The 13,726-nt window shown below is 47.8% G+C and overlaps 1 protein-coding gene across 4 annotated transcripts in view; it reads right to left on the minus strand.

The window, feature by feature from the left end:
- Positions 1 to 580: 580 nt before the first annotated feature.
- Positions 581 to 13,726, minus strand: part of SLC39A11 (solute carrier family 39 member 11) — a 262,946-nt gene continuing 249,800 nt past the window's right edge. For all 4 annotated transcript variants that reach the window (XM_050920823.1, XM_050920826.1, XM_050920822.1 and 1 more), the window contains 3 exons: positions 5,742 to 5,840; positions 3,733 to 3,891; positions 581 to 2,397 (listed from right to left, as the gene is read on the minus strand). In XM_050920823.1, coding sequence (XP_050776780.1) covers positions 2,319 to 2,397; positions 3,733 to 3,891; positions 5,742 to 5,840 — 337 coding nt within the window. In that variant the 3' untranslated portion in view covers positions 581 to 2,318. The remainder of the gene's footprint in view (positions 2,398 to 3,732; positions 3,892 to 5,741; positions 5,841 to 13,726) is intronic.

Consider the following 13,726-nt stretch of genomic DNA (forward strand, 5'->3'; position numbering starts at 1 on the left):
CTTCTTTTGGCGGGATCAATTCCAGGGTCTAGAACAGAGAGCACCTTCTGTTCCCACTCCATCCTTGGCCTCTGCCAAGACTGCCAACCAAATTGCCAATTGATACTCCCTGGGATGGCGGACTTTGTTGTATGGATACCAAAGATGACATCCTGGTTCCACTGAACTCCATGGCAAAAAACTCACTTTCACCCCAATTGGGGCCAGGATTTCACTCCTACTCTCTAGGACACTTCCTATTATTTCTCCAAAGCCTCAGGAGCTGACAAGTGTCAGATGCAGGACTTGATGGATCAGTGATCTGATCTGGCATGGCAAATCCAACGAAGAATCAACTCCCTGCAGTATGAATCTAAATATTGATGCCAGCTGATAGGACTTCTCTTTGAAGAGGTTACTCTTTGGTGATGGTGGGAGGGGGGAAGAAGGTGTTTTGTTGCAGCATCAAGTGCATTATTTTTGGACTATCTCAGAATAAAGACCTCAGGCAAACCTAATCGAATTAAAAGGAAGGAATGTAATAAAATGCAGGGAGGAGAAGAAAATGGAAGTATCAACTGCAGCAAAATAAGTCAGCAAAGACTCTGAATTTCCCATTTATTGAAACTAATCACAGTAAAAAGGTCAGGTCCATTGGCAACCAGCATTTTTATATTATTCAGAACGACATACAAATAAATACAGACAAAATCCAGCCAACAAGCTGAACCGAACCACAATTCCATGGTTTTAACTTAGTTCATTAGTGTCTAGTCCTCTTGGCTGCATTCCTACAGCCTCTCTAGGAGGATCTACTTATCGTTTACTGGGAGACTGTCTCTGGTGTACATGGCCCATGACTCTCATGAGTGAATCTCTGTGGCATACATATTACAAACATAAGCCTGGAGGGCGTGAGCTGCCTAGATATCAGCCAGCCAATCCAGCTATTTACTGTGCCTGCCCAAGTGTCTAATCAAACCCCATTTTGATGGGGGAGCACAGCCTGACTAGAAAGTGAACCGGGATGCGTGATCTCCGTCATTATCTTGACTTCTGCTTTTCATTATTCAGCTTAGTGTGAAAAAGTCAAATTCCATCATGCTCACTGTGTGAGTGCGTGTCCAACTAAGAGGAGCAGGGCTTGCTCCTGATCTGTTAAAACAAGAGATTTGGCATGTTTGGGAACCATTGTTAGCCAAACACACACTTGGAAAGTGGGAGAAAGAACGCCAAGGTGGTGCATGGCTGAGTGTCCGTGTTGGGCAATGAATTAATCGGATGAGTGCTAGGGGAAATGAGAGATGTCATGAGGACTAGATTTATCCTTCAAAAGCTAACATGGACTCCTTCACTGGGGGACCACGCTAACAGGCCAAATTCTGGGAAAAGCATAACTCAATACTTCATGGAGATTTTCACTCGGATTTAAAACAGCAATCATAACACAGCAATTTATGAAACAAAACCATAGGCCCAAGCGGATAATGAACCCTGCTATACAACAGAGTCACATAGCACCTTACGAACAAATCTATATAACCAGTTTGCATCCTAAAAGATTGCACATTAGAAAACAGATGTCTTCTTTTAATTTTTTGAAGAGGCAAAGAATTGCCCCTTTGACTATACTGGAGTAAGGCCCCATTAAAAAGACATATCCTGCAGGGAAAACTGGTATCTTCTCAGCTTCTATATCTTGACATGATTCGCACAAGGCTTCTTTTTTTGTTGGTTCATATTATTTGTATCCATCAAAATAGCTGATGCCACTGAAAATTTCTCAAGCTTCAGCAGTATGTATTAGACACACCTATTTGTGAAGGTTCCCATCTTAGTGCTGGCACTTCCATACTTCCAAGAGAGAGTTCAGAAGTTCAGACACTACACAAACTTACCCATCAATTGTTCTTCTATTTAATCAGGAGACTCCTTAGACATTTGACTGTGACTCTCTTACTGCACACAGAACAAGTATGGTCAAAACCAAAAGAGTTTTGACCATTATGGAAATGCCCAAAAATCAGAGGAAAAGTAAACCACAAACGGCAGCCTGGCTGATATATGTCTTATCGATGACCCAGTAGAGAAGAGAAAGAACTTGGTGGCAAAGGAAACCCAGGACCTGCAAGGAGCCACCAATTTTTGTGCTTTGAAAACAATCAACGTTATGTTACAGCAAAATATATATATATATATAAAATCATAGATAATCAACACCAAACCTAATCAATATATATATAAAAAAAAATCTTAGAAGAAGAAAAGTTTCCAGTTCCAACTGCTGCCATGCAAATTGCTCGGACGTCATCTCCCGTTGGCCAACAGTAAATCTGCCCTTATCCAAGTCCAACATCCAGGGACATCATCACCACAAACCCTAAGATCGAGGTCCAGGAAGCCAGCTTCCCATTGCCACTGCAAGGAGGAAAGGAGAGGGAGTGAGTGTCATGTTTCAGAATGTCCTTTCAGGCTGACAGCACTTCTCACCTATGAAATGAAGGGAATCTTCCAAAATCATCTTTATTCCTCCATCTCTTTGAAGGCCTTACATCATGCTGACCCTTCCCTCCAGTCAAAATAAGACTCACCCAAGCTGTTCCTTTGGGAGATTGAGTCAAGGGTGCTTCCCTTTCATTCTGCAGCCCCTGAGAGCTCTCGCACCCTGGCAACTAAGCTTAAGCTCACTTTGCCATTGAATCACCTCTGAGAGACAGGCTGAGCCATCTTGGGGATTCAGACATGCAATTCCATTCAAATGAATGGGGGACATGTCTGACTCTCCTAGGTGGCTTTGAGAATCTTAACCACAGATCTCAAATGCAATTTTCTCCTCTAAAGTCTCACTGAGGCAATAAATGGAGTCAGGGAGGGACAGACTCATTCTTTCCTCCATTATTTGCACCTACTTCCTAAGATAAAGGTGGGGAGCTGACACCCCTTATTGCTAGTAGCTTGACAGCTGTAATCACTGCTATGGATTGGTTAAGCATTGTGCACCTCCCTCTGTATTTACTTGTTACCACGTCTCTCCCATCCCCACCCTATTTGTTTCTCTCACCCACCTGTTGTCTTTTAGACTGTAAACTCTTCAGGGCCAGGACAGTCCTTCCTAGTATTTTCATACAGCACTTAGAACCATAGGGTCCAACCAGGTTTGGGCACAGCGTTATTACGATATAACAGTTCAGTGATAACAGTTTCAAGCCACATGCATTGAGGGACAGCTCCAAAAGAGCCACTCCTGCTACATCTCACACTGGTTCAGTGACTTGCCAACCTGATAATTCCTTCAGCAAAGCAAATGCATTAAAAACAATAACTTTTCCAAGAACATTCACAGTCTGAAATGACAACAGCAGCAAAAGTCTGCCCATCTGGAGCAAAAATACGGAGAACGGTCAACCTCCTTACAGTTCATTATGGCTCTGCATCCTGTTGCTTGTTGGAAATGGGCTTTCACGCGGATGTGCCACATGATATAAGCCAGGGAGTGGGTGGAACCAGTTTTTAAGAACATGTCTCTGAGGTGTGACCGTGGTTGGCAAATGGCTGAAATGCTATTAACAGTGCTAGCTTGTAAAGTGGCGTGTGCCCTCTCCTCGTGGATGAGACCCCAAAGAGTTCCTTTGCACTACAACATTCCCTTTCACGGGACGAGGAAGGAAAGAGAATTTAGTCACAAACAAAAGGCCAGCCAGTGAACATGGCTTCAGGGTGTTGGCAGCTAGGGTGCAGAGCAATTTCCCTCACCTGGTTTGTGCTTCTGGGATGATGTCATCCATGACCACATAGACCATAGCACCGGCAGCAAAGCCCAAAGCATAGGGGAGGAGAGGTTCTGCCAGCACCATTGCAAAGGCACCGAAGACACCAGCTAAAGGCTCCACCATGCCACTTAGCTGTCCGTACCTGTAAGAGAACCAAGATCAAAAGCCCTGAAGGGACACAGGAAATCCTTCCTTTACCGCTTTTCGTACCCAACATAGCGCAGGTGTTTGTTGGACCCCGAGGTCCCAATCGGCCCACTCAGGACATGGATACGTCCCATTAAATAGAGGTACAAAGTCTGTAAATGCAGAATGTACCTGGCAGGTTCTGATTAGCATTAGGCTGCCCTGCTTTTGAGGGTGCAGAGTGGAGGCAAACCTGCTTTCCCACCCCCGAACCTGTGTGAAGAAAAAGAGATGTTTACTAGACCTTGCAAAACAAATGAGAGCATCTGAGCCCTTCCTGAGCAAACACAGCAGAAGACAGGTCCCCTTCTTTAATTTGGAAGGTGACAAAAGGCTGCAGACAGACTTGGGAACACCTGGCTCTATGCAAGCAAACAATCCTCTAGTTTTTCCCCCAATGGGCCTCTCCGCCTCCCCCAGTTTATGGCTACCCTCCGCACAGAGGGTCCTGTGAATCAGCTAAGCACTGGTCCACTGTTGGAGTGGGGATCCCTTCAGAACATGTCCATTTTCTCTCCTTAAGTCCTATCTGTGCTACAGGGTTTTGCTGACCGTGTAGCCAGTCGGTGGCATGGCTCTAAACACAATATGACAACTAATGTTCTGTCCTTAGCCGTGGATGCTAACCACGTGTTGCCTTTGCTGGTAGCCTAGACTGTCCTCCTGTAACTGATCCAACACCCTGGTTTCTTTGCAGCCCACAGACCTCCTAACCTTGCCAGTCGAATTCCTTCCTCCCAGCTCTCTGTCTGGTCAGACACCCCAAAATATACTATCCCTGTGCCACTCATGCTGCTTTGTGCTGATGTCCTTCAGGTGCTGTCCTCTGTCGTGACACTACTGGGATAGCTGCCTAGAATTTCCCAGAATGCACTGAGATGAACACAATTGGGCAGCGGGATAGGTGTGGCTACATGCACCTACGTGGGCAACATATGGGAGCAGTGTGAAAAAACGTGTTTGGCACAAGCCGATCACATAAGAGCATCAAAAACTGGTTAGAGAAAACATGGTTGTATTTTTAGCATTCCCAGGCCTTAAAGCAGGCAAGAAAGGATTGTCCTGCCAGGCCAAACAGTGAAGGGAAGGTAACGTTAAGGTCAGAAGTTAAATTTCTGTAAATGTGTTGAAGCAACAAGGGAAGTCAGAGTTGTGGCATAGGCTCTGCTTGGTGGACCAATTTGTATCCTTCTCTGAACGCCCTTAGAAATGTGATGCAGAAGAGCAGACACCAGGGGGTCGGCCCACGGGAGAGGTGACTCTGCAGGCAGGAGAAACACGATTTAAGCATCGCACTCTCTTTTGTTCATCTATTTTATCTTCATCTAGCCCACGGATTCCACCCCATCACAAGACACGTGCAACCGCTGCTACTGAGGATCACAGTTCAAATCTTGCCCATTCTACCGCGGCGGTGTGGCCACATGAGACAGAACAGACGAGCCATTGTTTTTCTTCTATAAAGTTGGAACGAATGCGAGCTGCACCCGTGGCTTGCCCCACAACGTCTGATCACTGCGAAAACATCAGCTGCTGAACGTAGTAACGCGGGACTGGTGAGATCCTGTCTCCTTCACTGTTCTCATAGCTGCCACCCAGTACATAAAGGCTGGAGAAAGCTTCAAAATGAAACAGCTTTTCCCCAAACACAGCCACGCCCCTGATGAGTCCTGAATTGGAGCTAGTAACAGGGCACTGCATAGAAAGCAGCGCATTATTGGCAACCACGCAGAAACAGCAACTGGGAGATGGCTTGACGGACACGTTTCAAAGCTTGAAGAACGTTTTAGGAGGAGCACTACTTACCAAAATGCTCTCCATGTTGAAAATCCGGCTCCACGCAAAGGAAGGCTGACAGCAAGGCCTTCTGGGAAATTCTGAATTCCAATCCCAATTGCTAAATTCCTACCGAAATAAAAGCAAACATGTTATATATCATTCCTCTGGGAGGAGAAGGGCCAGGCAGGATAGGCCTTACAAAAGAAGTTATTAAGTAAATCTCTCTAGTGTAAGTGCTTCCAGCCCTTGGGGACTAATCGAATCATGTTAACACAAGGCATTTCTAGAGCGAGTTTTATCTTCAAAGTGCTCTGTGTCCATCTGTCAACCCCCGGAAGCAATGGAGAATGAGATGAAAAGATCTGCCCAAGGACACAACCAGACAGTCAAAACCCAAGACTTTCAGACTCCCAGCCTTGTCCTCCGAACCCTTGATCAGACCTGGCCGTTGAACAGGGAGCCCCCCAAGTTGTTCATGAGTGACCCACTGACTAATTAAGGAATGGCAAAGATGCGGGCGGGGGGTGGAGGGTGCTGAAGGGAGTCCCTGGGGGAGATGCGGAGCCACAAGGATTTGGTTTACGTTGTGGGAAGTTAACAAGAGTGGAGAAAAAGTGCAAAGGAGCCCCATGCAGTACAAATATCTTCTCCCTCACTGCTTCACTTTGCAAGCCAGGCTCCACTGAGAGCTGCCTATTCTCAGACAACTGACCTTCCAATACACAACGTGCTCCGGGAGCTCGGACAGCCAAGGTAGAACAGCCCTGGGATCCAGGGACCATCCCAGTTACCACCAAAATGGATTCCCCACTCCTCCCAGCTGGTGCCATACGAGGAGGAATGAAAGGACACACTGGGCTACACCTACGGGTGTGAACAGGGATCCCCATAAGTCTTCAGAGGCAGCCCTGTTTGCTAGCTCTCTGAAAGGGACCAGTTTCCTCCTCTCTGAGATGCCTCTGCCGTGATGGGAGGTCAGTCAAACAAGCTAGGGTCTCAGCCTACATCAGATAATGCCGAGGTTAATCCCCTCATTTACTGTTCATCTCCCCCATTGTCTGCAGGATTGCACAGTCACTCTGTTGTTTGCTTTTATCTCCTCCTGTACTAGCTGTAGGGTCGTGTGTTTTTAACCTCCAGGCTTAAAAAATGTATAGAACTTTTAAAGAAACTCTGATCACATTCAGAGCCTGGGATCACCCAGAGGGGAGAAGCATGCAGCACTAGAAAGCCTGCAGCATCCACCCCAAAATGAGAATTTGGCCACTGATGCTCTAGTATCCCAGATGCACGATCCTGCAGCTGAGATGTTAAATAATGGCCAAGGCACAGACCGGTCTAACGCCTGCAGGCGGTCAGATGAAACAGAACTGGCATCTGAGTCTGCAACTCACCATGCAGGTTTCAGGAGTCATGTGTTAGCAGCTGTGGTTCCAGACCTCCAGCTGCCTCAGGGCTGCTGCTTTCACCCCTATCCCGGCCCCCCGGTTCCACTCCTTGCAGTTCTGGAGACAGCCCCACTACACTTCAGCCATGGGAACAGGTGCCCAAAGCGCAGCACTGGGGAACCAACACTGAGAGACAGGCACAGACAGGTCGATGAGTTACTTTCTGGTACCCACTCTGTCCTGGGTGGCTGCAGAAGTGAACACTCCCAGCTTCCGTGCTGCTCCAGCATCTAGTAGTTAACATCAGCAGGAAAGCATCCTGTGCAGCCCCAGTGGCTGGCTCCTAACGACTGAGCTAGTGGGGAAAGTGATTGTGGTTTTGCTTCTTGGCCTCTGATTTCATGACAGTGCTAACCACAGCCCTTCCTCTGCAAAGAGGCAGGATTTTGAAGCGTGCAAGCAGGCTGGCTTGCGTGGGGAGAAGCTGTTCTGATGGCTAGGCATTGAGGAACGGATCCCACCATGCCAGGCCTAGACAAGCACAAACTCCTTCCTAGGCCACCCTCAGCAGCTACCAGCTAGCATGGCAATGAGAACAGCAGGTGCCTCATTTGGAGCAGAGGGCACATGGATGGGGGGTGGGTGGGAGGCAGGCTGGGAATGGGGACGAGCACACTCGGTAATAAAGTCATTTAAAAAAATCAGCCTATGTGGAACCCAGCTTTGACAAGTGGCGAAAAAAAGTAGCGTTATAAGGAGGGTGATTAGCATTACAGGGGAAGAGGAGGCAAACTCTCAGGACTCCATTAATGTACATGGTCCCATTTGTGTTTTCTTGGACTTTTACCACTGTAGGAAACTGGAAAGCAAGGGCAGAGTTGGGCGGGGAGGGGTTCTCCTCTCTTGAGGTTCTTGCAGATTCACTGTAGGTTTCAACGGCTGAGACTCAGGTCTGCTGATGGCAGAACAGAACCGATCCAGTACCAGAGACCAGTCCCACGTGCGGTGCCAAGCCAAGCTGGGGTGTGTTGGGGTGGTGGGGATAGGAGGCATCCTGCATGTTATCAGATCTGTCAAGCCAACCGAAAACACCCTCCTCCTAGGGAATGAACGCAGTGGCCCTGACAGCACAGCTGGAAGGGTGGTGCTGAGCCCACCTTCAACAGAAATGGCTCCAGGCAAAGCTCACGGACAGTAGCTTTAAAGGATTTGGGGGCAGGAGAGGGGGGAATTAGCTGCTTCTAGACCTGCAGAGAATTTACCTCACGGTGTTAATCAACCAAGCAGAATAAAGAGTCACTGATAGCACACACTTCGCCTTCCTCCCGCATCTCCCACTGCAGTGTCTCAAAACACTTTGCGACACTCAGCACCCCCAGCCCTGTGCATATTAATCCTTACTCTGCAGATGAGGACACAGGTACACAGAGAAGTGACTCACCCAGGATCTCTCCGCTAGTCAGACTCCCAGATTGCTACGCTACATTTATTTTTTATGTTAAGTACTTCTGGAGCTCACGTTATCATAATATCTGAGCCGCCACATTATTTAACGTGCTCATCCTCAACATCCCTGTGAGGGACGGCAGGGCTATCATCCCTATTTTCTAGAGAGCGACGGAGGCAGAGAGGCAAAGTGACTTGCCCCAGATCACAGAGGATATCTCTGGCAAATCTGGATCTGAGCCCAGCTCTCTCCAGTCCCAGGCCGGCACCCTAACCACTGGATCACCCTGCCTCTCCACTAAACCAGCAAATGACACCTCTGCCACTTCTGACAGCCGTCAGCCATGTCAACAGCACCTTGCATGCAGAGAGAGGCTCCTATACAGTGCAACGGGCCCGTGGGTTGAACATTTTCACGCAAGTGAAGGGCCATGGCGGCCTCTCTTTTAGGGGGAGGGTAAAGTTGAAAGACAGCCAGTTCATTCACTCCTAAAACTGCACAGAAGATGGTGGGTTTTGACAGACGATGGGGAGTCAGGACTCCTGGGTTCAATTCCTGGCTTTAATACTTTGAGTTAACCTCGCACTGCCTCAGTTTCCCCTCTCTGTAAAGCGGGTCAAATGACACTCACCTCCCTACCTCACAAGGTTTGTTAGCATGGAATTCCAAGCACCTCAGATCAAATGAGGGACGTGTATTCAGAGAGCAAAGATTCCTCACTATGCTGTGAGCTGAGATGTAAACTGTACACATGCAAGTCATGGGGGATGGCTGGGAGGCAGGGTTTACCACAGTGTTAGCCTGCTGATAGTGGCGATGGGTGGAATACGTCCTCCGTTGGAATCTGATCCTAAGAGATTCTGAGCATCTGAGCACAGCTCTCCCAAACCTCCCACACGTGAGGCAGCTGAGAGACAGAGGAATCAGCGGACTTCCTCAAGACCTCTTAGTAATACTAGCAGCGGTGAGAGCGCGGCCACTCTCACCTCCAGTACTCCTAGCGGACACATGGGCTTTGAAATTTAGTTAAGGATTATGGGTAAGGTTTGCAGAATTGCCTATGTGACTTTGGAGCCTGTGACCCATTTTACAAAGTGACTTTGTGCCTGTGTCCTATGACTTTCAGGGAGACACCAAGTGCTTTTAGTGCACGATAGCAGGAAGCACGTGGCCAGTTTGTGCCAGCAGGTTAGTGCACTGCAGATTTATGCCCTGGCTTGCTGCACACTAGCTGGTCATGTAAACAAATCCCTAGTGCCGATGTCACTTTTGAAAATCTTGCCCTACATCTTATGTGTAAAGGGAAATGGGAGCTCAGAAACCAGGGAGATGGGCAAGGCATAAAAACCTAAATCGAACCCACTTGCACTTTTTCAAGGAAGAGCCAATGAACACCCTCAACACAAGCAGGTGCGCCTATGACCTCAGATCCCTTTGCAAACATTTAAAGATCCCAGCCTGCTTGAGAAATGTCTTGTCCTCCCAAGCAAGCGGGGGATTTCCATCCTTGACTCAGGGCAGGTGAGGTGCTAGAAATACCCTGTGTTTTAAGAGTACCAGAGTTAGTTGTGCAGGCATCTAAAAATGGAAGGTTGCCACATTGCAGCAAATTGTGAGCCAGAAATTAGTCTTAGATGCTCCAGGTAGACATGAGTAGGTTGTTCTTCCCATAGTCGTCCACCACGGTGCCAGAACCTCTTCATTAGACTCAGGAATCTGGGAGGACTCACTCAGAGATAACCCTTGTCCATTATCCTAGGCACCCTCACAGATGCAGGAAATAATAATGGGTTGAGTCTCACCACTCCCCCTAAATTCCCCATGATAGCCTCATGTTCCCACCGGTCCATCCAATAGCCTGCAAGGAATCAAAAACCCGTCTCCCACTGCCACCGCAGCAATCCTGTCTGAACATAGCAACATTGCAATGTAGCCACTGGTGTGATGTCACGACACAAAGATCGCCAGGTCACAACAATGTCACAAGGGCAGAACGTTGCTTTTTCTGCAGATAAACTTATGTGGCTACTTCACGTGGCTTTCTGCATGTTCCTCCATGGATTTGTCATTGGTGCAGCATAGGGATCTTCTGAAAAATAACTAAAAATGGAAATCAGATTTCCATATTTAAAGAGGGAGGATGGATTTTTTTAAGCACTGTTAATACAGTAGCTATGGTTTGGTGCCCAGTCACTTTTGCATCCCAGTTTTAAAACCATTGACAGCTCAGAGAGCAGCCCCTTTAGATGCCCCCCCAACCAGGAACTGTCAAGGGACAATAAACAAAAATATACCTATGTAAACAAACCCCAGAGGTCCTGTAAAGTAAACAAATAAACCTGTCAGACATGTCCAGGAGGCGGGAAGGAGAATCAGCCAGGATGGAGCCTTGGTCTGCATTAAGAATCTGAGAGTTTCAGGATAGCTTCAGATGCATGCTGCCTCCCCTGCCCCGCTGGTTACACAAAAATCTTGGCATGGCTGTGCTGAGACGGCTGTTACAAAACCGTGGGCTCACGTGCACCATTATTCACCTACTGGATCCCAATTTGACAAGTCTGGGAACACTATTTTCATCCCTTTGCAACCTCTTTCATGTGAGGTTTCCACCAACTACCCACGAAAAGGAAACAAAAACTTCACTTGTTTCCCCCCCACACGCATTTGACAATTGGGTTTGATGCTCACGAACATGAGGAACTAAGTACCCTGGAGGGCATAGTCTGGGCAAAGGCTGTGCAAGCTTTTCTCCTTCTGCAGCTCTGCCAAGAAGCCTCAATGCTGCCCTACAGTAACCCTCCTCCACCCACTCTCTAGCATCACACCCTCTCACCTGCAATGCTGCTTCCTAAGCCAGCCCTGGGACCTCATTCAGCTCTGCAATGCAGCTCAGTCCTAATCCGCAGCACCTTCTGCTGAGCCAGTCTAGAACCCTGGCACCTTTATGTTTCTACCAAAGTGCCTCAGGTTTCATCTCAACCAGAGCTCGTGTATTTCAATACTGCTTCCTTCCCTCTCTCGCATACAATTCTGAATTTAGCAATCCAGGCTGCAAATCAAGGGCAGAACTCACTAGTCAGCATCAACACATTGGGCACGTTGGTTTTTTGTTTTGTATTTTCTTTCCCCCTCTGGAAAAATGACAAATTCACCTTTTTTGCCTATGGTCGGTGGGGAGGTAAGAAATCAGTGTCTCTCACAGAATTAATGTCAGAAGGGACCATTATGACCATCTAGTCCGACCTCCTGCACAATGCAGGCCACAGAATCTCACCCATCCACTCCTGTAACAAACCCCTTACCTATGTCTGAGTTATTGAAGTCCTCAAATTGTGGTTTAAAGACTTCAAGGTGCAGAGAATTCTCCAGCAAGTGACCCATGCCCCACGCTGCAGAGGAAAGCAAAAAACCTCCAGGGCCTCTGCCATCCAGCATTGACCATTGGGAATTTACTCTGGGTGAAACATACTATTGAATTTCTACACCATCTTTCATGGGAGGACACTGGCTAGTTTCACGAGCATCCATTCATTTAGCTCCACAACACGGCAGCGAGGCTGAGATGCTCAGCATGATCGGAACCGTTTACAGGCAGAGAAGCCAACTTGCCCAAATAGAAAGCACAGCAGGACGAAGCGGGCCTGTCTCTCCCTGGTGTGCATCAGGAGATGAAAGTCTACTGCAGATGCCAACTGGCAGAGTAACTCCTTTTGCAATAATGGCAGAGGCTGACAGCACTGAAGGTCCCAGGCTCAAGCCTCGCTTTGATATGTATTATATATATTAGATCATTGTTATTAGCGGTTTTAAAATCATGTGTAGAGGCCGGGCCCTGTTGTGCTTCGTGCTGTGCAAACAGCTAACGGATACTATTATACTTGCCCTAAAGAACTTACAACCTGAGTGTAAGACTATAAACAAGTTGATGGAGCACAAGAAACAGTGAGAGGATACCAACCACAGCACACCAGCTGCCAAACCACTGTCAAGCTTTTTGTACGCATGATGGCCGAGGAGAGTTTTAAAGAAGACATTTTAAGGAGAACAGTGAGGTGGTTTTGCACGGTGAGCACATCCCACACATATGGGGCAGCATGGGAGAAGATGCTACATGGCTATATACACACGAGGCGCAATCTTGTCCCCACTAAAGGACATGGCAAAGTTTCTACTGACATCAATGGAGCTAGGATTTCTCCCAAGAGGTATAAAGTTTTCCATAACTCTGGTTTCAGGATAAACACAGGGCACCCAACTAGATACTGGCCCTGCAAGCTCAACTCCACTGAAGTGCATGGAGGTGGGCAAGATGATGATGCCCAGGTCACCACTTTCGCAATGTTGATCCATAGGCCACCTTTCCAATTCCCACCTCGGCACAGTGCGGTTATGGCCGTGCGTAGCAGCAGGATGAGACTGATTCACCAGCCGTTGTGCTGCAGCAGCGCAACACGTCATGACAGTGCCACATCCCCGTGTCACAAGAATAAAAGGGGTCCCACCTCCGCACCGACGGTCAGATTAGAATGTCAACGAAACTAAGGATTTTCTCCCAATGTGTATCAAGTTTTGCATGACTTCAGTTTCCAAGGAGACACAGGGGGCCAAATAACACTGGTACCATGGGAGCAATTCCACTGAAGTCCATGGAGTCATGCCAGAGTGAATCTGAGCCACAGAGACCAGGTAGTCACAGTGATCACTGGGTAGCAATCACAGAGCAGCCATTCCTGAGGTCCATAACCCACAGACAGACATCACCGAGTTTGGAGAGAGACTTCAGCTCTAGCAAACAGCTGAGGCACAGAGTCCTAGCAAAGGCCTTGCCTGCACTGCCCAGCTCCTGACCAGACCTGAAATGCAGGCCCACAAGGGCTGGTTTCATTCTTTCGCCAGTGGCTGAAAGCTCCCTTTGCTGCTTTAAACACTTGTGTTCCTATTAGTAAAATAAAACTTCTAACATGGTTTACAGAAGAGCAAGAGAGAGAGACAGACCGTGGGTGTCCTTAACCAGGACAGACCATTACAATCAAAAACATTATTCAAGTGTGTGGGTGGGGGTGGGGGGGAGGGCAGGGAAAACATCCTTATAGAAAACAGTGGAGTCGCTGTCTGCGTGCTGGGCTTTTCCCCCCTCCCTCCCTTGCCTTAGCACAAAGCAGCTATTACTGGCTCCG

The sequence above is a fragment of the Gopherus flavomarginatus genome, chromosome 12 (genome assembly GCF_025201925.1).
Source record: "Gopherus flavomarginatus isolate rGopFla2 chromosome 12, rGopFla2.mat.asm, whole genome shotgun sequence".
In the NCBI taxonomy this organism is placed as follows: Eukaryota; Metazoa; Chordata; order Testudines; family Testudinidae; genus Gopherus; species Gopherus flavomarginatus.